This window comes from Ochotona princeps, chromosome 11 (genome assembly GCF_030435755.1).
Source record: "Ochotona princeps isolate mOchPri1 chromosome 11, mOchPri1.hap1, whole genome shotgun sequence".
Lineage (NCBI taxonomy): Eukaryota > Metazoa > Chordata > Mammalia > Lagomorpha > Ochotonidae > Ochotona > Ochotona princeps.
The window spans coordinates 70,055,217-70,081,661 of record NC_080842.1 but is presented as its reverse complement, the minus strand read 5'-3'; the positions used below and the strand labels follow the sequence as shown (position 1 = coordinate 70,081,661).

At 44.4% G+C, this 26,445-nt stretch overlaps 1 protein-coding gene across 1 annotated transcript in view; it reads right to left on the bottom strand.

Moving 5' to 3' along the window:
* CLNK (cytokine dependent hematopoietic cell linker) overlaps positions 1-26,445 on the bottom strand; it is a 149,596-nt gene that overhangs the window by 8,845 nt on the left and 114,306 nt on the right. The window contains exons 13-18 of the mRNA XM_058670392.1: positions 21,484-21,511; positions 17,132-17,150; positions 14,906-15,008; positions 11,268-11,308; positions 2,620-2,750; positions 1,699-1,776 (exon numbers count right to left, since the gene is read on the bottom strand). Coding sequence (XP_058526375.1) covers positions 1,699-1,776; positions 2,620-2,750; positions 11,268-11,308; positions 14,906-15,008; positions 17,132-17,150; positions 21,484-21,511 — 400 coding nt within the window. The remainder of the gene's footprint in view (positions 1-1,698; positions 1,777-2,619; positions 2,751-11,267; positions 11,309-14,905; positions 15,009-17,131; positions 17,151-21,483; positions 21,512-26,445) is intronic.

The following is a 26,445-nucleotide window of genomic DNA, read 5'->3' as shown; positions in this document are numbered from 1 at the left end:
CGAGATCAGGCCATCTGAGAAATAATGAGACACCCTGCACTTTGGGGGCAGCTCACGGTGAGATGCAGCAGTCCTGCTGGTGTAAACATACTTGCTAGGGTTAGCTCTGTGGCTACTCTGTGCCATTCAGATAGATGAGAGTGCTGAAAACCTGGGCTGCTGTACAGATGGCCGTAGCGATGTGTACAGGATGCATGTTATGGGGGTGAGAGGCCCAGATGCCAGAAATGCAGGTGGTCTCTAGAAAAGCACAGATTCTTCCCTTCCGATTTTGGTCCAACCGAGATCCAGCTGGCCTTCTGGCCCGTGGAGCCCAGCTGGGGCTGGCCTTACTGTGCTAGGCGGACATGTGCAGGCTGGGAGACCACTATACCACTCTCTGGGCCTTCTTTTCATCAAAAGAAAAAATATTTTTAGAGCTGCCCCAGGAACCCGTATGTTGATGGTGCTAGAGAAGCAATCTTCCTGCCCTGCCATCCTCCAGCAACGCGTGCCCCTCAGGAAATGCTCCCCTCGTTACACTTCCAGTCTGATTCTGACATGTCTGTCTCGGCTCCCCATCTTAGCTCTTGGATGTGCTTGGATCTTCAAAGCAACAGAATGTTGGATCTTTGCAGCTTCTAGAAATTAGGATGTGGGCATCTTAGGGAGGGGCGTTAGTCTGTTTACCATAGGAACTTAACATTTATTTTGTTGAATTATGCAGTATCCACTGTTAGAATGCGGTGTTAAAATTTACTGGAGGCCTCTTTTTTTTTTCCTCTGTCCACTAGTCAGTTATGTCATTTGGGTGTTTCTTCATTTAGCAATGCCCACTGCTCTGGTTAGTTGAATGTAGGCTCTGTTCTATTAGCGTCGAATGACCTTCTATTACTTCTAAGTAATCCAGTCCATTTCTCTGCACAAAGCATCCCTTTCATAATGACTTACTGTTGGTAACGATGGTTGTGGTAGTCATTTGTCCTAACCACACGTATTCTTCCCTCCCTTCGGTGGCTTGGGAGGTTTGTACTGTCTTACAGCCTTTGAAGTTACTTTTGGTTGTGTGGCTTACTTTAGCCAATGATATGTGAGCAGAGGTGAGGTATGTTCCTTCTGAGCTGAGGCTTTAAGAGCCGTGGTGGGATGGTGGAAGTTAACCAGTGAGGTGGGGACGCCTTGCTTGAATACGGAGTGTAAGCAGTGTCATTATGCTCAGTAGCTGAGAGCTGTGAGTGCAGCACAAGCCCTCGCATCCTGGCTGCTTGAACCATCAAGGCCCTTCCTCTGTTCTTAAGGAATGGGACACAGCGAGCAGCTGGGCCTGAGCAGACCTTTGCTAACAAGATGACACCAGGGAGACACAGATGGAGGTCCTTTCCATTCTCTCCTCCTCATCCTCACTTCCATACCAGATCTACATGCCTACTCCACATGTAGGAGACCAAGATGGAATTCCAGTTTTCTGGCTTTGGCCTATGCCAGTCTTGGCCGTTGTGGTCATTTTGGGAGTGAATGAGCAGATTGAAGATTTCTTTCTTTCTCTCTCTGCTCTTCAAATAAAGATTTTATAATTTTTTTTCTCTAGAATGAGACAGGCAGGGTGCTGCAGAAGCCACTGCACCGAAGGATGCAGCTTGTGCCACCCTGTGATCCATGAGCTGAGCACGCTGGCATGATGCAGGGAGTGGGGATGGTGGGCCCTGTGGGAGGCGTTACCTTCCTCTCCTTCATTAGTGCCTCTTCTACTGCCTGGCGACCGTATTGTCCAATGTACCACTCGCTGTGCTGCACATCCTGCAGGACAGGATCACACAAGAGGGTTTGAAATTCCAAGGAAAGTAGTTAAGTGTGAATTAATTCAGAGTTTACTTTTGTTCCCTCAGTGTCAATCAGCTTAACTTTATTGCTGATGTCCAGTTCACAGAATTGAATCCCTGAATTTAGGGAAGCCCACAGGTGCTTGGGGAGATGGATACAAACTACTGATGACCATGGGATTCTGAAGTTGATTAGGGAGTCTGGAAGGAGCTAGAGGTTGTACTCCATCAATTGAGAAAGATCCTCTGGCTACACTTTCTAAAGTGCAAGCAAAGGATCTAGCCACTGCTGCTTGCTGAGCCCCAAGAGCAGGGATGGATGTGAGGGCTGGAGCCTGGGCTTACCACAGCACCATCAGAACAGCAGGAGGGGCTGGCGTTGTGGTAAAGTGAGTTGGACCTCTGCAAGGGCCACGATCTTCTACGACCATCAGTTAGCCTACCAGCTGCCCTAGTGCCAGTCCCACTCCCTGCTAATGAGTCTTGGAAGGCAGCAGAAGATAGCTCAACTTCTTGGGCCCCTGCCACCCACATGGGCGACCCAGAGGAAGCTCCTAACTCTTGACTTTGGTCTGGGTTACTCCAGAACTATAGCAGCAATTTGCAGAGCGAATTAAAGGATGTAAGGTCAGTCTCTGTCTCTCACTGTGAACTCTGACTTTAAATAGATAATAGATAATGTTTTCAAAAAGAAGTAGGTGCAGATTCTGAACATCTTTGTGTCACTTTTTAGCTAATAAAGATATTAAAAGCCAATCTCAAGAGCTTCCTGTTGGGTGAGCATGGTTAGGAAGAGCTGGCAGCATTCTGCTTGCTGTACCTTTTGCTCAGACACCGTGGGGCAGGGTTTTCTACGGCTCCAGGGTTCACAGGGCGGCCCGTTCTCCCGGGGATGGTAGCTGGCTGAGGACTGGCATCTCTGAATGGAAGAGGGCAAGCTGCCCGTACGATCTGGGAAGAGGACGTGCACATTGAGGTGTGGTTTTGTTAGTCACTCAGCCCGTCTGCTTCCCACCCAGAGTGGAAGCCTGCACTTCCACCTACCTGCCGGCTGCCCTTCTCTGGCCCTTGCGATGTGCTCGGCAGCATCCCAGCAAGGCCTCAGCTGGCTGTGCTGTTGGCTTGCTTTGGCTTTTGCCACATCCCTCCCGTTTCCCTCAGGCACCCAGAGAATTCTCTTGCGTGAGGTAGCTCTAACTTCGCTAATCCCGCTGGTCAAATTCATGACCTCCTTTGCAAGAAGAATCTGAACATTTTCCTTTGTCCACTGTGCTCTGCGTGACCTGCCTCTTCTCACTTGGACAGCCTCACCTTCGTATCTCCCCTATTCCGTCCCTGTCCATTCCATTCTGGGCATGAGAAATCTCTGCAGTTACTTAAATGTGCCACATTTGTCTCTAAATCAGAAAACACTTTTCTTAAAAAAACCAAGCTGCTAATGATAACAAATATATATATTTTTATATATGTGTGTATATGTGTGTACATATACACACATATATAAAACACATATATACACACATATATAAAACACAAATATATAGCATATATAAATAATATATGTATTATATTTATGTATATGGACACATTGCTTTTTTAACCTATCAGAATGACTGAAAAATTGTCATTATTGAGACAATTATTTGGCAAATATTTGATTAATAATGAAGAAACTGAACCCATCATTTCATGACAAACAAAGAGTATTTTTTTCTCAGTTATAAATTTAAGTGTGGCAAGTGCAAATTGGGATTTGGGAAAGCTTGTATCTGCCACTAGGATGTAAGAGCATTCCAATAGCTGGGCAGTCTGATAAGAGTAATCGTGTTCTTTGCAAATGTATTTGCTCTGCGTTATGACACATATGCATGTCAGAAGATCAGTGCTTGTTGTGAATCATTATTTTCCAAGTGACCAATGAATGATGATATAAGAGGATGCTTTGGTAAAAGGTTAGTTCAAGTGCAAGATAGATCAAAGAATTTGAAAGCTCACAAAATAATCTACCTCTAGGGTTTTGGTTTCACATGGTACCTGAGTTTAAGCTACTACCACTTGTCAAATACTGATGTAATACTTTCTCCATATACTGCAATGAAAACGTACACTTCTGCATATCCTTCCAGTAACAAAATAGGAATTATATGAAATCCATACCAAATATGGAATAAAGTATAAGGAGCAATACTCAGCAAAGACCTGTGGAATTATGTTGGCAATTTTAAAATAAAAATCAACTGTTTTAAAAAGAAATCATAAAGCTTTAAGAGAATAGAAACACTATAGAAGTAAAATGCTGGGGGAGAAGGCATATAATACGAAAGAGGATTGGTACAATGATAGACATGTGCATTTCATTTTCTTAATTCAGTGTAAAAAATAATGAAATTTAGAATTCTGATCATAGCTTAATGCAAACTGGGGAAGAATAGACTACTTTTGGAAATTTCTAAGATGACTCCTAAAGCTAAACATTTAGCAAATATTTACATGGCAGTTACTATAACAGTTGGAGTGCATCTATATTCTACTTCTTGTTATTAAAAACTCCAATTTCTCTTTACTGACCTTAAGTAGAACGAACGGTATTCCTGACAATCTGATAATTTTATTTTAATAATGTTGACATTATGGCTTTTGATGTTAAGCCTAAGAATATTTGTTATAAGTATAATATTTGTTGAAAGTATCAAAGTATTTGGTGCAGAAATCTGCTTGATCACTTAGTTTAAGTTCTATTGATCACAGTAAACTAACTAAGGCACCAGTGTAAGATGATCGTAATAGGAATAAAGGGGACGTCATTTAGTTTAGTGTTTAAGAATCTAGCTTCTTGCTAATGTAGACCCTGGGACGTAGTGGTGACTCATGGGACTGGGTTCCTGGGCCTCATGTGGGAGACCTGGATTGAGTGCCAGGATGCCTGCTTTGGCCCAGAACCCAGCTTCAGTTGTTGCAGGTGTTTGGAATATAAGCCTAGCTGATGTGAGCCCTGTCTGTTCTCTGCCTCTCAAATAAACACACGAGAAAAATAGGAAGAAAGAAAAAAGACACTTCCCTTTTTAACATTTTATTGTATAAGTAAAAGCTTAAGCCTCAAACACAATGCAGAATCCTTACCATCAGAATGAAAGATTTCTGAGTGGTGTGTGTGTGTGTGTGTGTGTGTGTGTGTGTGTAGGTGTTTGCTTGGGAAGAAGAACTAAACTGGAGGTTTGATGTTTTAGTGTGCTTTTGTTGAAAATGCTAAGTGACAAGTAGAGAACTAATAACAGCAGGTACAGCTTCAAAGAAGGAGAGAGGGAAGAAAGAACAGGCGAGTCCAATGCATGCAGAAGGCAGTAACAGTGTGGTACATAGGAGACACAGAACCATGCAAAAATAAGTGCAAAGGTGTGAGCAACAAACACCAACGGTGCAGCTTCAGCATTTAAAATACCAGAGGCGGGTTGGCTGAAAGTGTCCAAACATATTGTGTTGGTTCTTGGGAGCAGTGCTGAGGTAGACAGGAGCGTGCGGCTGTCTCTGCCATAGGACAGCCTGAGTAGTTGGCTCCCTGGATATCACTACAGCTGGCGACTCTATTTGTGTTTGCTTTAGCAAAGCCCATGCTGTTTTCCATAATGGCTATGCTGATGGACAGACACCCCACTCCAAGGGTATTAAATAGTTCCCTGTCCTCTGCATCCTTGCCAGATGTTTTTCTCTTTTTGATGATCTCCATTGCAACTGGAATGGGATGATATTGCATTATGATTTGGGGTTGCTTTTCACTGATGACTAGTGATACTGAAGATGTTCTTGAGAAACTTGTTGGTCAAAATAAAAAAGGAAAAACAAAAAGAAAAAAAGAAACTTGTTAGTCATCTGGGTGTCTTCTATGGAAAGGTGTCTTCAGATCCTTTGTCCATTTAAAAAATTAAGACTTGGATGCTCTTATGCCTTTGTGAAAGTTAAAAAAGGTATCTGATAGAACTAGCAGGTAGAGGGCCCAGGGCGTGGCCTAGCGGCTAAGTCCTTGCCTTGAACGCGCTGGGATCTCGACCCATATGGTCGCCGGTTCAAATCCTGGTGGCCCTGATTCCTATCCAGCTCCTTGCTTGTGGCCTGGGAATGCAGTCGAGGACGGTCCAAAGCTTTGGGACCCTGCACCCATGTGGGAGACCCGGAAGAGCTCCTGACTCCTGGCTTCTGATTGGCACAATACTGGCTGTTGTGGTCACTTGGGGAGTGAACCATCGGTGGGAGATCTTCCTCTCCGTCTCTCCTCCTCTCTCTATATCTGACTTTGCAATAAAAATAAATAAATCTTAAAAAAAAAAAGAACTAGTGGGTAGAGTAGTGATCATTAGAAGCCAGGGAAGCTAGGAAGGGGAGAGAGGTTGGTAACGTGCTCCTAACCTTGTGTTCAGTGGCACAGCAGGGGAACTACCTTCTACAACAGTCTGAGACCTATGTAAAAACAACAGCAAAAAAGAGTCCAGGACTTTCCAAATATTGAGAGAAATGTGAGTTGCCCCAATCTAGCCATTACTAATATGTGTCAATTAAAAGTAAAAAATTCCAGCATGTGCTAGTTATACATCTAAAGAACAATGACATAAAAAACATTATGAGCAGAAGGATGGAGACTGTGCAGCAGGTCCCAAGCACACATGGATGCGCTGCAATAGCATTCAATTGACTTTAACATTTGTTCTATATTACAGTGAGGCAGGACTTGGAGGCATGTTATTTAAGTGTTCATAACAGTCTTTTCAACATGAACTGAGACAGTAAGAACATGCCTGAGAGGGGAAAATTACCATATCCGTATTTTCTATCACTCAGATTGTGTTGCATATACAATAGTGTTCAGTCATTATGAATTTTTCATGAAATTGTGGCAATTGACTTATTATCTTTTCAAGCCTGAATGCCTTTCTTGAATATTTTAAAAGTCCTATTCAAAAAACAAAAAAGGTTTTGGAAACAGTTTTGCACCTGTAATCTATTCAGAGAATGAGTTAGATAAAGCAAACCAGGAGAAACACAAAGCCACGACTTTGCCAAGCAGTTTCCCTCGGCGCCCTGGCTGTATTCCATGAATGGATGAGTGAGAGTCTGAGCATGTAGCTCACACCATGCAGTTTAGTGATTTTGTTCTAAAATAACAGAAGCAGCTAACCTTTCCATATAAAGCAGTATAATGTACATATACATATCTGCTCATAATAAAAAGGGTAAACAACATTTCCATCACCTCAAGCACTTATCATTGAAAATCTTCTAGCTATTGTCATTTTTTAACGGCCCTGAATTGGCTGGCACACACAGGAATCAGGTCTGGGGGTCATCCACCCACCAACTGGACCGGTGGTCTGAAAACTCCAACCATAGGGAAAATCATAGAATCTGTGGTCTGACTAGGGAGAGTGTGTGTCAGAATTGGCCTCCTTGGTTGCTGAAATCTGTGAAGTGGATGGCATACCCAGATGCACATGGGATGTGACAAATCATTGAGGCCTGCAGAGAACATCTAGTACCACAGAGGGCAGAACAAATTGGACAGCTCTCCTGGCCAGGTGTCGACAGCAAGTATCTGGGAGAATGGAGATTCTAAGGTGGACTATGTCAGTGGACCTTGGAAGGATTTCCTCAACCTTTTAACAACGAAATCAACAATACCTCAGAACCACTAAAACCACATGGGCAGTGACCTTAGAACATGTTCTACACTGGGGACCCATGATGACACTGAGTGGCTGTCCCACATGCCTAGGTACTGATGTGGTTAGGCTGCTGGGAGGAGCCGTCTCCTATTCTCTCCTCCCTTCCTCCAGATACAAGAAGAAAACAAACAAACAAGCAAGCAAAATTGGAAACAATTGTCTCATCTTCTTTCTTCCATTCCTTGACCCTTCCCACACGGGCATCTGTCCTTCTCCGCTATGTAAACAGCAAAAATGAAATTAAGAAAAGATTTTTATTTATTTGTTTTTGATAGAAAGGCAGGTTTACAGAGAGAAGGAGAGACTTCCATCACTGGTTCACTCTCCAATGGTTCACTGGCTCACTCTTCAGCTTAAGCTGAAGTGATCTGATCTGAAGCCAGGAGCCAAGAGATTCTTCTGGGTCTCCCACATGAATGCAAGGTGCCAAGGCCTTGGGCTATTGTCTGATGCTCTTCCAGGCCACTAGCAGGGACCTGGGTGGGCAGTGAAGCAGCTGGACATGAAGCAGCATCCGTATAGGATGCTGGCATTTGGAGGATTAGCTAATTGAATTATGGTGCTGACCCCAGGCTCTTGTCAAGTACAGAATTCATTGCTGTTAGCTGTGGTGGTCACCACACTGGGTAAGAGATCACTACAACGTATGTCTCCGTTCATCATTGACCAAATGCCCCCATTCCTCCTTCTCTCCCGCCCTCTAGGCTCTGGCAGCCACTTTTCTGTTTTTTGCCTCTGTAAGAACGATTTCTTTAGATTCTACAAATGAGAACTATCATGTGATACTTGTTTTTCTGTGCTTGACTTGTTTTATTCAACCTAATGAGCTCTAGGTCATACATTTTGTTGAAAATGTCAAAATTTCATTCTCTTCTATGGCTGAGTAGTAACATATGCACCACACTTTAAAAGTTGATTTATCAATTGATGGACAGTTAGGTTGATTTCACATCTTGGCTGTTTTCTTGACTAGTGTTATGACAAGCGTGGGAGTGTAGATATTGCTTAGACGATTTCACTTTCTTCAGATACGCTTCAGTACCACAGATGGGACTTTCTGGTCGCATGCAGTTCTATTTTTAAGGTTTTTGGAACCTCCATACTATTCTCCATAATGGTTACACTAATTTACATTCCCACCAAGAGTGCTTAAAGGATTTCTTTCTTCTACATTCTTGCCAAAAGTTGTTCCTGGTAATAGTGATTCTAGCTGGAGTGCAATGAGATCTCATTGTTGCTTTGATCTGCACTTCTTTTATGATTAGTGATGTTGAGCATTTTACCCATTATTTCATGAAATAAGACTCTCTTCTTGCATAAGGGAAGGTCACAGATTGATACAAGTCAGGTTTTACAATATTTGGGAGAGCACGATGTAGGTGGTCAATAGCATTTGAAGCAGGGCAGCATAATAAACGAAGCCTGGGTTGTAAAATCATACTGACATCAGTTAGTACTAATATTTAAAAATTCTCATGAGGCTTATGCTTTTAACGCAGTGCCAGACCTGTGCTAGCCCCTCTACAAATGCTAGCTGTGAGTGTTGTTAAGTTTATTGGAGAATCATAGCTTAGGCCTTTGTGTTGTAACTTTTATAATAAGACATTTTATTTTAAGCTGGTAAGCCATAAATATTTATGGGGAGATTTTAACTTGCCTTTACATACCATTTCAGGAAAATTTATAGGAAAAAGCATTCATTTTAAAGAAAAGGAAAACATTACTGTGGACAAATATTAAACACAAGTGAAAAACCCAAATAAATGTGGTTACTATCATACAGAGTAACCTCATCTCTTTGGATTGTTGCCCAGCATGCCAAAATAATTTTTAGGGTGGTCAGAAATCCACTTGCTTGGGTTGCCAACTACTTAAACTCATTAGTCAGAGAGTTGAGCCAAGTCTGTTTATCAAGCAATAACTGAATTGTCAAGAATAACCAAAGTTTTCCAAAATTCTTTCCTCATTTGTAAAGTAGAGATAAAATATCTCTAGATACTGAGATGTATACTTTATTATTCTACACTGATTCCCTGAAGTGTTCAAGTTGAAACCAGAAGGCTTTGGAGGGGTCTCTGGATTGAGAATTCTGTAAGAGTGAAGAAGTTGTGTGTGGTTCTGACACCTGATCTTGCCAAGTACTGGGATTTGTATATGTACTGATATCCAGCAGAAGGCGTGGCTGCTAGAGGCCATCTCAGGTGCTTAATTCTGTATCCTTATGGTCTAGCTCAGCTAGACCAGGTACCTGGTGGATATTTATTACCTAAAAAAGGATTTAATGGATGCAAAACATTTCACCTTGTTCATCTCAGAAGCAAGCTTGTTTCTCCTGAGATGAACTGAGAACAATAGAAGAGACCCCAGTACTAATGATTCACTTGCAGCACTGGGATGTTTGGACTCATAACCATGAAGACCATCTTTTCACTAATCCTTCTGTTGTATTAATCAATTGCTTTTGTTCTTATTTAGATGTGCATGATGTTCATATTTCAGGTTAAGACTTTGGATTTGTCTCTAAGGTAGGATTCTGTTTGCTCCATTCCTCCAGCATATTTAACAACCCATCAGAAAGAGAGCCTGTTGGCCTGTGGAGTCCCTGGACTTTCCACCTTGGCATGCCAAGTCCTTTCATGCTGATACCCCTAGATGTGACCTTGAGGACCAGTGTTCCTCACACTGGACTCTGAGGTTGAATCTGTTGGGTTAATCATAGTCTTTTTCATCATTTTCCTTTTTTTTTTTAATAAAAGAATTGTGTTGGGAATTGCATTAGGGACTGGTTTTCCAACCCAAGATCCACATGGCCTATGGCAGAAGTGAAATGAAGGCATGAGCAAGCCAAGAAGGAAATCCTTCAGTTTACTGAAGTTAACTGAGCAGGCTGAAGAAGAGGAAGTTCAGAAAGCTTGGCTATTGGAGTGTCAGTTTGCTCCTACGTGTAAAGCAGAGGATCTTGTTCACTTGCCTTGTGTGTGAAGCTCCCTCACAGTTTTCACTATACTCCAGTCTTCCAACCCCAAAACAACTCTTGTGTCTCAATAGAGAGAGAGAGATTTCTGGTCTGCTCCCAAACATTGAATCTCCTTGGCAAATACAGTGAAGGAAGAATGAACATGACAGATCTAGTGTGGAAAAGAATACTACTAGTAGTAATATCCCCCCACTCCCAACCCAAGAACAGTCAAACACTATATACTGCTCTAAGCAACTCTTCACCAACACAGTATGCTGCTGCTTTTTATATGTTCAATTTCATTTTATAGATTTTTCCTGAGATGAATCTCTGCTATACCTAGTGGGCTGTGAAAAATTAAAAGTGTATCAGAAACAGCTGTTAGAGAGGATGAGGCATGAGGAGGATACTCAGACTGTGGGTGAGGTTGGTAACGTTTCCTTTGGGAAATACATTCATGACGATACAGAAGAGGTGCAGCAATTTCACTCTTAGAGAAACCACCATCATGAGTCCATGGGCAGGCATGTAAAAATATTGATAAGATAGTGAATAATAATGTTCTTAAGAGGAAAAACTTGAAAACTATGTAAGTGATCATATGTAGCTGTGAATTAAAATGACATCTTATTAATGAATTGGAATGCTCTATGACAATGAAAATGAGCTAATTATATCTATACACATTAGCTTGACAATGCTGAGGTTGACATGAGTGAAGTTCCAGGGTAGGGGTGGGGTATCTTAGTTTGATAACCTACTTGTTTATTTTCTAATTCTTACTGAAAGAACTCTTACCTCTGTTTTGCACACCATGGCTGCTCACCATGAATGAAGAGCTAAAGGAAACAGAAGAATTGGACGTATGTTAGCATTTCCCATAGTGGGTGCAATTCTATTTAGAAGAATGGCAAATTCAATTCCAGATCCCTGTGAAAGCCCTGGGGTCACATTCATAAAGCATGCTGTAGTTTGTTGAATATGCTAGAAGCATCCCTCTCCCTTCTCAAGATTGGTAAATATCAAATATAGAACAAATTAATTGACTCCGTTAAGTTCTTTCTGTGTCATTTCAGTAATTAAGATGGTTATTTACAGACCTGTCATAATTCTTCACTTTTTGAAATCATGAATTTATACTTACCTTATAGTTATGTAACTATGGAATATAATATTTCGGGCCAGGCATTTGGCAATAGCCATTGGGACATCACTTGGAAACCTACATCTTGTATCTGGAGTGCCTGGGTTTGACTCTGCTGCTGGTTCCAGTTTCCTGTTGCTGTGCATCTTGGGTAGAAGTGAGTGATGGTTCTAAATCATGGGACCTTGTCACACTGATGGGAGGGCTGGGTGGAGTTCCTGATTCCTGGTTTTGGCCCAGAGCAGCCTTGGCTATTGCAGGTATTTGAGGGGGAAGTGGATCAGCAAACAGATGACCCCCTACTCCCTGCCTTTCAAATAAATAAAAATAAAAAAATGAAAAATTAGACTATGCTGCTACCTTCAGTTCATGATCTAAGTAAAACTTTAGGATTGAGAATCAACCATAGCTAGGAAGCTAAGTAGAGAAACTACTACTCCTTGAAAGGTGAGCTGGGTGAGAAACTGTGTGGAGTGCTATAAAGTAAATCCACCAAGAAAAGAGGACTAGGGAAGTATTTGATCATCAGAATGACGATGTACATTTCTAAGCACCAAAGTGGCATTATGAAGATTGTTCCTCAATGGCTTTACTTCACACTTGGCTGGTTCTTTTTGTAAGTGCGATCAACACCATTGAAATAGGCTCCAGGTGCCACCACAGTTCAACCTAATTGCAGGGCTCCCGCTCCGTAGCTAGGACTGCACTATTGACTAAGGCCTCTAGGTTAATTGAGTGGAGGCTGAGCTTTTGTTAACACCGATGAAATCCACCAAGTACACAGCTAGCTTTGGTTGCCTTCTGGAAGGCTGGGGTCTTACAGTAGGCTTTGTAGACAGAGCTGCCAGCAGATCATCCAGCTGTCACATTGTGCTGTTGTCGCTGAACACTGCCACTGACACTCAAACTCTGCTCTGTGAAAACAGGATTCATCTTCTAGGGGCCAGGGTACAAGAATAAAGGATCAAGCTAAAACCTGGGATAAAGCTTTATTTGTGAAGGAAGATGCACCACTGTCATGATACGGTATAATTGTCATGGCAAAAGTGTGCATGACTGAAGTTCTGCTGGAAGTAAAATTACACTGAATCTGTACCAAATTGCTTTGGTTCTCAGAAAGTTGTCTTGCATGAAATGCTAACTGAGCTGACCTCTGAAGGGAGAGAGGAGTGAGAGTATGTTTAGGCAGATGAAGCAGCATCTGTAGGCTCAGAGGCAAGAAAGCACAGTGCATTCTGCAAGACACTGCAAGACAGCTCCTCATGAATGGGAGATAGAATCTGGCCATGCTCATTGTCAATAGGAGGCTATTAGGGCAGTTCAGGCAAGAGTTGATGGTGGCTCACCTTCGCTTAGAGCTAGGAGAGAGATGGATGGAATTAAGATATGTTTTATAGGTAGAATTCTGGGATTTACAAATGAATTGGATGGACGCAGTGAAAATAGGGAGTAAAAAAGCCTGCAGAAGTATAGTGTTTTGTGAATGAGGGTAGAAATGATGGGTTGAACCTTCAGTCTTATGAGTTAGTGAGGCTTATGGACTACTGAAGAGAAACAGTCCATTAGACTGTGAATATTAAGTCTGGAGTTAAGAGAATTGGTTTGAGAGCAAGATGGAGATCTAGGGCTAACATTTGATCTTGAGGATAGTTGAGACTGGCCAGGGCTCCAGATGAGCTCTGAGGAACAACAACATACAGAGGTAAGAAGAGGCTTTAGAATAAGGGGTCAGTTAGGAGAGGAAGAGAATTTGAAGAGTTTGGTTGGTAAATTGAATGGACGAATGAAACAAGCCAAGACCATAGGTGTCAATTGAAAAGCTTATGACTAATATTTATTTTCTTTTAGAGAATTCCATTAAGGTATGATATAATGTAGCCACAATTTATAGCAAGTTGATCTTTTTTTTTTTTAAAGATGTATTTTATTTTTATTACAAAGTCAGATATACTGAGAAGAGGAGAGATAGAGAGGAAGTGGAGCTGCCGGGACCAGAACCAGCAGCCATATGGGATCAAGGCGAGGACCTTAGCCACTAGGCCACGCCGCTGAGCCCAGCAAGTGGATCTTAAACAGGAAAGACAACAATAAGACGTATGAAGCCACAGCCCTAATACAACAGAGGCCAGCCAATGAGAATGAAGTCATGAAGTTGCAAAACAGCTATGGCAACAAAGTGGGGGAAGAGGCAGGGATGGGGGATGGCAGTGATGCACTAATGCCCTGGGTCTGACTGTAGTAATGAAATATCATGTTTATTGAGTTTTTGTAACAATCCTGGCTTTGATCTGATGTTCCCATGCAAGACAGTAACATTTCCCAAGTCACATTGTTCACTAGTGAGAGAGAATTTAGTGTATCCTGCCTACCATGGCTCTTTCCCACATGCAGCCTCTTACCAGGAGCTAGTCACTGAACCAATACAAGGCAGCATCTTAGCCAAGGGCAGGATTCATGCTGTAGGTTTTCAAGTGGCTGTGGCTTGCATGGGTCACTGCAAGGTGTTTGGGCTTTGAGGCTGGGCTTGATTTCGGTAGTAAAGGCCGCAACCTCTCTGGACCTCACTTTTCTCACTTAGAACACAGGCCAGAACTAACTCCTGGATTCAGTGTGGCTTCACACTGTGAGCTGACAGATACAAAGGAATTTTTATGAAGGGAGAGGTTGGACAGGAGTAAGTATGGGGGAAATTTCATAGGCAGAGAGGCATAGTCTGTGTCCAAGTTGTATGGTGAGCTTAGAGTGTGGTAGCTGGAAGGCATCTGCTGGGGTCCCAGGGCAGAATGGAAAGGGAAGGTATCCCTAACTGGAGTGGGGACCCTTACAGCACTGGTTTTGGAGACCCTGGATTTTGTTTTAAGGAAGCCACCACTTACTTTTGGTGACTTAGGTGGGTGAGCCATCTGTCAGAATCTTGACTTCAACTCAGTTAGTTGACAGCTGTGACAGTAAGTTAACCAAGCAGATACTTTAAAGAGGCCAGGACATCCTGGTTATCTATAAAGTGCTGTTCAGGTATAATACGAGTCATGGTGAGACCATTGACGAAAAATAGCTAGAAATGACCAAGCTCTCTCATATGGCTGATTCACGTCCATTATAGTGAACTCTGTCCAGGGTATGTGCTGGTCCTGAACTCCCCAACCTTTGCATCACCTCCTCGTTGGGCTTCAGTCACAACGGTCACACATTTTCTTTTCTGTTTTTTGGTCAGAAAATTCTGTGGTCCTTTTGCAAGATAGCACATGGCCCCTACCCTGCAAGACCCATCAAGATATTCTTGCCTTCTTACCTGGGAACCCCAAGGGGGATCTCTTGAATAGCTTGGTTTTGTGTCAGCAGAGATGGTTCAGGTGTCGCCTGGTGGTGGGGTGCTGTGTAAGGGAGTGAATAGTCTTGTCAGTTAGAAACTCAAGGTGACCAAGGCCCATAGAATCGCACTGGAACTACGATCATTGAATGCAGCAGTGTCCAAGGTTGTTGGTGGAAACTGCAACCCACATGCTCTCCTAGCTCCGGGAGTGACTTCTCCCTGAGGCTATAGCAATTGCTTTGAATGTTCACAATTTGGAACGTATCATTAAACTTCCCAGAAACACAAAATATTACAAAGGGAGTTTTTATATTTTAGAAATGGTTCTAAATCAGGCAATTTTAAAGAGTTTTAGCCTCATTCTCATTTTTTTTCATTGTTATCAGTTGACAAGTATTTACTGGACACCTATTATGGATAAACCTACAGGTTTTCTGCCACGATCGATGGTTAAATAATGCAGATGGACACAATTCTTACTTTCTAGTGGAAGGAAACAGAAAAGAAACACACACACACACACAATTCAGTAGACTATTTTCAGGCATTATGAGTAGGTTTTAAAAATGGTCATAGAAATTGCATATTATGGAAAGCTAAACACACATTCAAAATTGCTTTGCACCAAAATAAACTTATTGTATAGATTTTTGGAAGTGTTACTTTGGGGTGCAGAGTGGTGTGTGTGTGTGTGTGTGTGTGTGTGTTGAGTGAAATCTGAGATCTAAAGTAGGAGAACGTTAAATCAAGGATGAGCAGGGGGCTGGAGATGCTCAGAGCTGACCTGTACTTGTCCGTGTTCTGATGTTCAGCCTGTGACTGCTCAACTCTTAACATTCTGATATAGACAGAAGTCCCAGCCTGGCTAAACCAGGGGCATGTTTGCTACGGTCATCAAGTTTTACAAAGTTCTGTCCCGCACACAAACTGGCATTATGTAGCTATTACATGTGCCATTGGTGTGACTGTTTTTATTTCCTTTTCATCACAGATAGATTTTAACCATCCATCCATAATGAGCAAGGGCTCATCATAATGCAATGATAGAGGAGACCCCACAAAATATTTCCCCCACTGTGGTCACAGTAATAAAAGTCAGGGAGCATAGAGGCACTGATGGGTCTTAATTTTGGTTGTTACTCCATTCTCTTTCCAAGGCTGCTCATAAACTAGATACCTTCAATCAAAGGGATTGTGATTGGAGTTATCAACTGGTCCATTAATCACACGTCCCATAAAAACATGTCATTGTCATTGTCATTGTTATCAACAGTCCCCTCAGCATCTGCCCCTCTTTTAGCACCAGTAATGTCACAGGGTTGCATTGATAACCACTGATGCCTGCTATTACTTAAATCATGGTTTATGTTAGGTTTTAATATCATTTAGAGTTATGAATAAACACCCATTCCTCTATCAGGGACCCTTGGGAAGCCAGGTTAGGCCCGTACTCAAGTTTAATTTCCTTGACAGAGAAGAGCAGACTCCAGACTTGACAGAAAATGCTCGTGGATGGTAGAGGACCCTGCAGTCCTGCGTTCCTCACCCAGTGTTGCACTGTTGCTCATGCACTCTCTGGGCCACAGGCCCAGATTCTGGTCCAATGTGTCATTGCAAAAGAATGGATAAATTTGTCTCTGAAAGGTGACATGAGGTACTACTTGCTTGGCATCCTGCCATCTAATGAGTGTTGGATTGCATATTTCTGCAGCAGTGGCACCCACAGTGTGCATGTGTGTATGTGTGTGCATGCGCGCGCATGCATGAAGACATCTGGGTATGTGATTGAGTGACCTCAGGAGTAGACAGGCTCTGCAGGCAAAGGTTAGTCATGTCTTTTTCAAGTGGCAGGGTGACAGTGCGGCTGCTTGGCTCTGTTCCCCTCATCCCTTCCTCCCTCCCTCCCTTGCTCCCTCCCTCCCTCCCTCCCTCGCTCTCCCTCCTTTCCTTTCTTTTGCTTGTTCCAGTGTGTCTGCTATGGCTGGAGAAAACTTTTGCCCACCCCTGATGTCAAAATCCCACTTAGGCCACAGGGTGCTTGAATATAATATGATGTACCACTCCACCTGAACCAGGCCAGTACACACACACACTCCAGACTTCAAAAAGTTAATTCTTTTGAATGATGACTAGAACTTTAACTCCAGATGTAGAACTTATTCTAGTGATATTAAGGCCAAAGGGGGAAAAAAGCAAAAATCTTACGTTTTTCTGCTTCAAGGGCCTATATCAAAAAGAAAAAAATAAAGGTTGAATGACTCCAAGTGACAGAATTTAATATAACACTATATTTGGTTTTGGAACATTTGAATAATAAGAGTTTGCTTATTTTTAAAATATTTAACAGTATCAAATTATGTACTTGCTAAGGAGAAGCACTGTTCAACTTTTCATGGACACCCAATTAGTCTGTTTATGGAATGCAGTGATGTCATGATATATGTTTGTACCATATGATAATTGTAGCAGGGAAATTGCCATAATCATCCTTACATATTTATTACCTTGCGAGTATGAACACTTGTAATCTTTTCCTCTAGCTATTTTCAGGAATAATAATAAACGTTTTAATAATAAACACATAATTTAGTCATCTTAAGTAAGATATTGTTAACTGTAGTCACCCTACTGTGTGGCAGGACATGAGGAGTTGTTCCCTATCTGAGGAATTTGGCTGAGAAGTGTTTTTCCCTCTTTCTCCCCATCCCAGGCAGCTCTTGGCCACCACTATTTTACTCTGTTTCTGATGGCACTTTTTGCTGTTTCCTCATCTGAGTGAAAACATACAGTATGTATATTCCTGTGCTTGCCTTGTTTCACATAGCATAACGTCCTCAATTTCCCCAAGTGGTAGGATTTCATTCTTTTTAATGGATGAATAAATATATACCACAGTTGTTTTATTCATTCATTCATTCATGGACACTTTGGTAGGCTCCAAATTGTAATATTGTAAGTAGACAAAACTTTTATTGGTATAGATTTTTTTTTCAATCTGCAAGTAATTCCCTAATAGACTAAACAAACACCAGAATGTGGTGTCCTGTGTCATGCAATGGAGAGGACTACATTCTACTGATGGGACTATAAGTTGCTTTTCTGCTCCTGCAGAACAATTTAATCTGGGTTTTTAAGAACCTTAGATAGATTCTTGTCCCAGTAATTACATTGTGGAATTTTTTTTAAAATTCTTTACGAAACAGTTTGAAGTATGGACCAAGTTCCCTGGATAAAGAAGATCAGCACATTTTGCTTACAGTAGGAAATCGTCAGAAAACATCTATGTGCTCAAATATGTGGAGTAGTTAATTTTGATGTCCTGCATCTTGAAAGATTTTAAAGGCATTTTAGGATTTATTGAGAAAATGGAGTTAGATTTAGTTGTAACAATGCCTCATTGTTACATAAAACATTGAGGCAAAAGCTTGGTCATGTTATATTAACCAGCTGGCATATTCACATAGGTACATGCATATATGCAGGAAAAAGGTTTAAAAATACGTAATAAGCTAGTAACAGGTTATATAAATGGTGAGGCTATGAGTACATTTCTCATGGTCTAGAATTTTTAGTTTAAAAGATGAGCACAGAAATATTCACATTATGATCCTGAACATCTCACATTTGCCTTATAAACAAGAAACCTTAGGAACAAACTGCTGAGTGAGGCATCGTAAGTCGTGTCTAAAAACAGCCAACAGACAAGACCTTTTGTTTCAAAACCTTTAGCATCCCCTAGGGTTCTGGAAATAGGATATAGGTTTTATTGTGGACAGCAAATCAACAGCTAAGTAAAAACTGTAATGCATCCATGCTCATGCATGGTGTGAGAGTCTCCCCACTGTGTCTTCCCCAGACTTTGAACCTGGCAGTTCAAAGTGCTCCCTCAGAGGCAGCTGCAGTGCACGGGTGGGCAGAGGAGAGGCGGGCAGAGCTTGGAGGGGCGGGAAGCCCTCCTGCTGCAGGAGAAGCAGTTGCTTTGTGTCACAGAGCCCTAGCCAATTTCACTGGAGGGTTCTGAGTTTAAAATCAAGCACAATTAGAAATGTAGATTGAAATCTCTTCAGGTTTCACACTTTACAATTTATTAACAGAATATTCCAGTTGCACTGTAGAGCCTGCTTTATTGCCCCTGTCTGCCATTCCCTCTTTCTCCAGCCTCCTTTCTCTCCTCCTCTCTCCAGCCTCCTCTCTCCAGCCTCCTCTCTCCAGCCTCCTCTCTCCAGCCTCCTTTCTCTCCTCCTCTCTCCAGCCTCCTCTCTCCAGCCTCCTCTCTCCAGCCTCCTCTCTCCAGCCTCCTTTCTCTCCTCCTCTCTCCAGCCTCCTCTCTCCAGCCTCCTCTCTCCAGCCTCCTTTCTCTCCTCCTCTCTCCAGCCTCCTCTCTCCAGCCTCCTCTCTCCAGCCTCCTCTCTCCAGCCTTCTTTCTTCTGTCTGCCTCCCTGCCTCCTTTTCTCCTGCCCTCTCGCCTGTGTCCCTTGGCTGTACCCTCCACTCCCCTTTCACCTCACAAACCTTCCTTTCTTCCTGCCACCCACCCTCCCTCTCCTCTTCTAACCCCTCCCACCCCCCAGCTAAGAAATATCTCTGTATGTTTTAAGGCACATGATGATGGTGAGACCTGAACTTTGGGATTTCGGGGACTGGCCCTACGTTATGCCTGGTATAGGAACATGGGCATGTTTGTCATCTCCCTGAAGCTTCATTGTTCTTTAGGGATATTGTTAGGATGAAATGAGACTGTGAGTCTCAGCTTTCTTTGAATCATGTGAGTTTGAATTGGGGTGGGTAACACTTCATGTCTTTTAGTATACAGGATTTGAGTCTAATATAAAAAACCACCTAATGTGTGCATAACTGTGACGTCTGTCACTTGTGATAGAGATGGAGTTGAACATTTGTAATGGAGAGGGTCTGGAGTGTTGACAATCAAGGCACCTTGGAACAAGAGAAGGGGCAAAGCTGCTTTAGTATTAGATGATACCAACGTGTAGCAGAATTGCAGCCGAAGCTGCAGTGAACACACAGCCCTCTCTGCTGCCCAGGCTGACCTCCCCGTTGCCCTCTTGCTTGCCAGGGGTAGGAAGTCCTGTTGTCCTCTCAGACACAGGTGTCCTGACCCTTGATGTCATCCTTAGTGGTGGCCAGCTTCCTGGAGACACATAAACCTGACCCGCAGGAAGAAAGGGGTGGAGTGGGCGCGAGCACTTTCGATGTCTACTTTCCCCAACAGCTGAGCATCACCCTGGGCTTGCCCCTTCCTGGTGGAGCCCAGGAAGCCCAGCAACTCCTAGCAGAGCTCTCTGGACCTGCTGAGTGAGGCATGACTGTCACCAGCAGTTAGTAATGGCACCCTTGACAGCATCGTTAAGAGCATCTGACGGGCTAGGGAGGCTAGAAGCAATACACACCCGGCTGGAGTGACAGGCTCAAGATGTGACTTTTACTTTAGCATGCTTATGACATAACACATGAGAGAGGAGGAAAGGGAAATGAGTTTTGTGGTGTTTGTGTAAGATTGCAGGTCTAACATGAAGACAGGTACCCAGTCCTTAGTCGCTGGTGGGGGTGAGGAAGGTCATAGTGTTTTTGGGACAGAAACTCACCATCAGTGGCAGGTGGAGCCATCATCTTAGGGAACTTGGTCTTGAGGCAGCAAGGAAATGAACACCCTCATAAGGTTCTAAGACAGTCCCCCTGGCATTCAGCTTCGAACAACCTTTATTTACTTACATTAATTTTATCACACCAATCTTTGCAAAGAAATGGCCCTATCCTTCTGTGTGGCTGAGGAAACAGAAACCCAGGTGGTTGGGGACTCTGACTAGAAAGCACAGAGCAGGATTCAGGATCAGGTCTGTGTGACTCCCAGTCTCATTTCCCCAGTCTTGTGTTTTTTTTTTTTTTTTTTCTCAAGGAATAGATAGCCAGGTACGATACAATGCTCAGTGTCTTATTTCTGTAACGCTGTAAATTGGAAACCATCAGTTTAAACCCGAGATCTTCCATGTGGAACTGGGCCTGTCCTTCATTTGGCCAGTGAAGACTGAACCAACAAGGTGACAAAGTAAGATCTTTGTTTAAAATCTGCATATTATGAGCCAGCACTGTGCCATAGCAAATAAAGCTGCTGCCCGTGACCCCGGCATCCCGTTTGGGCATTGCCTTGTGTCCTGGCTGCTGCAGTTCCTATCTGTCTCTCTGCTAATGGCCTGGGAACGGCAGCAGAGGACGGCCCACATGTTTGGGCTCCTGCTACCCACGTAAGAGACCTGGAAGAAGCAGCTGGCTCCTTCCTGGCTTCATTCTGGCCCATCCCTGGCAATGGTGGCCATCTTGGGAATGTACCAGCTGATGGAAGATCTTTCTATCTTTCTGTCTCTCCCTCTCTCTGTTTCACAAAAAATCTGCATGTTATTTTGTTTAAGTTTAGCTTACCACCTTTGAAATAGGAATAATTACACATTTTGAGCATAGCTCCTCAAGGAATCGTGCTCTTTGCAGGCATTTGTTGAGCAAAAATTGTGTTCTTGGTTTCCCAGGACAAAATTACTACTCACCTGACTCAAGTCCTTCAAACTTATTTGTCTGCAAGAGAAAGAAATGTGGATCACATAAAATGCAGTCCCTAAAACTTAGTGGGTGGGGGTGGGGCTTGGGAGGGGGTGAGTGAAATCCCAGGGCCTATTGAACTGTGTCATAAAACGATAATAATAATTTAAAAAAATGCAGTCCTTACTGACCAAGCTGAAAGCATTGTGGGCCCTTACAGACCTTTCATTACATTTTCATTGCCCAATTAACAGCCTGTAGTCTAGCATGATGTTTATTGTTGTTCCATAAAACTAAAGCAGATGATTTTTTTCTTGTCGTTTTCTAAGAGTAACTTGTGAGCCAGTGCAACAGTGGTGGCAGAGAGGACATGGGCGAGCTGCTTTTCTCACGTTAGGAGAACATGAACGACTTGGTGATTCCACTTGACACTTGATTTTTCCTTGTCAACTTCCCTTGGCACAGGCAGATTATAATTAACTTGATTTGGAAATGCTTAGCACTTTGCTTTTGTAAAAGATTTTGTATATGAAGCTGTCAGGCAGGCAGGGTCTGACCCCAGGGAGTCATGCCAATAATGGAAAGAGATCTGGGACAGAAAAGAAGCACAACGCACAACACAACACAACACAACAACAATAACAACAAAAAACAAAACAAAGGAGCAAACCAAAACCCAAGCAGGAGACTGAAGGGTGGGGGAGGAATGGGATGTGGAATTTGACCCTGTGGATACTGGATAGGAGTCAGGATGAATTCTAAGGTGTTCATTGTCTTGATAAGTCAGTTATCTTCTCTACACCTCATTTATCTCATCTGTAAAGTGGTAACAGCATGCACCTTGGAGGGAGGCTGTGAGAATTGCTAGAGCTGCAGTGGGAGATGGACTAGAACCGAGCATGGCTGGGAGACAGACACTGTAAACCAGGGTCTGTCGACCTACAGCCTCGAGGAGCTGTGTGTCTTGGGGCAACTGATTGCCGAAGCGTCGAGTGATCGCCAAGCAATAGGCACCTCAACTGGGCTCCAGGCCTTGTCCTCTGGTGTGTGTGAGTTTATCTGAGACGGTCCACCTGCACTCGCCCTGCCCCTCAGTCGGGCAAATGGGACAATCAAGATGTGTGAGGAGCAGCATGAAGTAAGATGAATATCCATAGTATTCATTAATTTGGAGTTAAATTGAAGCTGATCTCAGTGTTTTTATGTTTTCAGATGTACTGGGTATATTAGAGATAATGACAGAGTTCCTGCATGGCCTCAATTACAAACATGATTGATTTTAGACTTGTTTTTCTTAGGCTATGTTCAATTACATTTGTTTAAGACTTTTAGCTGTTTAAGGAAACTTGACTTTTCCAAATTTGTACTGTATTAAATTTATGAAAATTATTATTATTAAAGAGATATTTATTTTTATTGGAAAGGCATATTTACAGAGAAGGAGATACAGAACTATCTGTCTGCTGGTTCACTCCCCGAGTGGCCGCAATGGCCAGAACGTAGCCGATCTGAAACCAGAAGCCAGGAGCCTCTTCTGGGTCTCCCAAGTGGGTACAGGGTCCCAAGGCTTTGGACCATCTCAAATGCTTTTCCAGACTGCAAACAGGGAGCTGAATGGGAAGTGGGAACCCTGGGATATGAACCAGCATCCATTTGGAATCCTGGTGCATGCAAGGTGAGGAGTTTAGCTACTAGGCTACTGTGTTGGGCCCACAGTCATGAAAATTATTTAAGATAACTTGGTTCACTAAGATTTAGACCTGCCAACATCAGAAGTAATTAAAAATCAAAAGTATATGAAAGGTATATCAAAAATATATCAAAGGTATATGAAAGGTTCGAGGAAATTGATCTAATCTTATAAATTTGCCTAAATTGCTTTAACCTATTAACTTGAATTAGTTATCATTTTTTGAAGAACAAACAGAGGATTGCCATTGTTTTAGATAAAAACTCTAGATTTGTAAACAGAGTAATATGAAGAATTTTTTTTAAAAGATTTTATTTTATTTTTATTACAAAGTCAGATATACTGAGAGGAGGAGAGATAGAGAGGAAGTGGAGCCACCGGGATTAGAACCAGCGGCCATATGGGATCAAGGCGAGGACCTTAGCCACCAGGCCATGCTGCCGAGCCCAATATGAAGAATTTTTAAAAGTTCCTGAAAGTGTATTTTTTGGAAGACCTATATAGACATTTCAATTTCTTTGGGTAGGAAAAAAATCCACTAAAAAAAAAAATGAAACAAGCTTTTATTCCATTACCCACGATCTTCTTGAAGTTCTTGCCTGTATGTTACTGATCGAAATATGAGGTTTTGGGCCCGGCGGCGTGGCCTAGTGGCTAAAGTCCTCGCCTTAAACGCCCCGGGATCCCATATGGGTGCCGGTTCTAATCCCGGCAGCCCTACTTCCCATCCAGCTCCCTGCTTGTGGCCTGGGAAAGCAGTTGAGGACGGCCCAAAGCTTTGGGACCCTGCACCCGTGTGGGAGACCCGGAAGAGGTTCCTGGTTCCCGGCTTTGGATTGGTGCAGCACCGGCCATTGTGGTCACTTTGGGAGTGAATCATTGGACGGAAGATCTTCCTCTCTGTCTCTCCTCCTCTCTGTCTCTCCTCCTTTTTGTCTATCTGACTTTGCAATGAAAATAAAATAAATCTTTAAAAAAAAGAAATTTGAGGTTTTAGAAAAGCTAGGCTTTGGGATTTATAATTTATTCAGCTGGATTTAAAGCAAGAACTCAAGCAATTTGACGAAGTGTTTCCTGTGCAGAGCAAGGTGCAAAACTGTGGCCTCAGAACGCCAGACCACATCACCTTTTGAAGAACAACTCCGAAATGGAATGCTGGGCCCAGCGCAGTGGCCTAGCGGCTAAAGTCCTTGGGATCCCATATGGGCGCTGGTTCTAGTCCTGGTGACTCCACTTCCCATCCAGCTCCCTGCTTGTGGCCCGGGAAAGCAGTTAAGGATGGCCCAAAGCCTTGGGACCCTGCACCCACGTGGGAGACCTGGAGGAGGTTCCTGGCTCCTGGCTTCAAATTAGCACAGTACCGGCTGTAGCAGTCATTTGGGGAGTGAATCATCGGACGGGAGATTTTCCTCTCTGTCTCTCCTACTTTCTGTATATCTGACTTTGCAATAAAAAAAAAATATAAAAAATGAAATGAAATGCTTGTCTGTTGTCTGCTGGAGATGGCTAATAACGTGGCCAGTGAGCTACAAATGAATCATGATCTTACTTTTTTTCCCCGGACACAATAGAGACTTAGTACAAATTCAAGGATATAATTGTTTAGTGTCAATACAGGCCTGCTTGAATAGTCCTAAGTTTTTGGCTTAGTTATAAACAAATTGGATTTGAGCCCCTAACTTGTCTGTATGACTTTCTCACCCGGATAACCTCAAACTCTTGTTTAGAGCTTCGTCTGCCCGCCGATAAAGGCACAAACACGGCAGTGACGAGGACTGTCGAAGGTTCTAATGGCAGAATATGTGTGAAGGCTATATTGGAATAACATTGCACTTTGTGACTCCAGGCTCCTTCCACCGTCATGTTCAACCCTGGACTCTTGGGATCCCTCTGGGTTTTTGCACCTACTGTCCTAGTGCTCTTACGCACCGTTCCCTTGGATAACTGGTTCGGGCCTCAGTTCTCTCAGTGCCCAGCCTTCTCTGAAGAATCAAGCCGCAGGCTCCCTGGAGCTGCCCCTGCACTCCTTCCCCTGCCCCCCCGCCACAGGGAGGCCACTCAGAGACGTGGCCTGTTTGGGTTCATTGCTGCCCACTTCTCCACCTCTGACCTCTTCCTGCCCCCACACCTCCACCCTGCCACCCTGCCACCCTGCCCCCACACCTCCACCCTGCCACCCTGCCACCCTGCCACCCTGCCCCCACACCTCCACCCTGCCACCCTGCCACCCTGCCACCCTGCCACCCTGCCACCCTGCCCCCACACCTCCACCCTGCCACCCTGCCACCCTGCCCCCACACCTCCACCCTGCCACCCTGCCACCCTGCCCCCACACCTCCACCCTGCCACCCTGCCACCCTGCCACCCTGCCACCCTGCTACCCTGCCCCCACACCTCCACCCTGCTACCCTGCCACCCTGCCCCCACACCTCCACCCTGCCACCCTGCCACCCTGCCCCCACACCTCCACCCTGCCACCCTGCCACCCTGCCACCCTGCCACCCTGCCCCCACACCTCCACCCTGCCACCCTGCCACCCTGCCTCCACACCTCCACCCTGCCACCCTGCCACCCTGCCACCCTGCCACCCTGCCCCCACACCTCCACCCTGCCACCCTGCCACCCTGCCCCCACACCTCCACCCTGCCACCCTGCCACCCTGCCACCCTGCCACCCTGCTACCCTGCCCCCACACCTCCACCCTGCCACCCTGCCACCCTGCCACCCTGCCCCCACACCTCCACCCTGCCACCCTGCCACCCTGCCCCCACACCTCCACCCTGCCACCCTGCCACCCTGCCACCCTGCCACCCTGCTACCCTGCCCCCACACCTCCACCCTGCCACCCTGCCACCCTGCCTCCACACCTCCACCCTGCCACCCTGCCACCCTGCCACCCTGCCACCCTGCCCCCACACCTCCACCCTGCCACCCTGCCACCCTGCCCCCACACCTCCACCCTGCCACCCTGCCACCCTGCCACCCTGCCACCCTGCTACCCTGCCCCCACACCTCCACCCTGCCACCCTGCCACCCTGCCACCCTGCCACCCTGCCACCCTGCCCCCACACCTCCACCCTGCCACCCTGCCACCCTGCCACCCTGCCCCCACACCTCCACCCTGCCACCCTGCCACCCTGCCCCCACACCTCCACCCTGCCACCCTGCCCCCACACCTCCACCCTGCCGCCCTGCCACCCTGCCACCCTGTCACCCTGCCACCCTGCCCCCACACCTCCACCCTGCCACCCTGCCACCCTGCCAGGTCTCTCCACCTGCA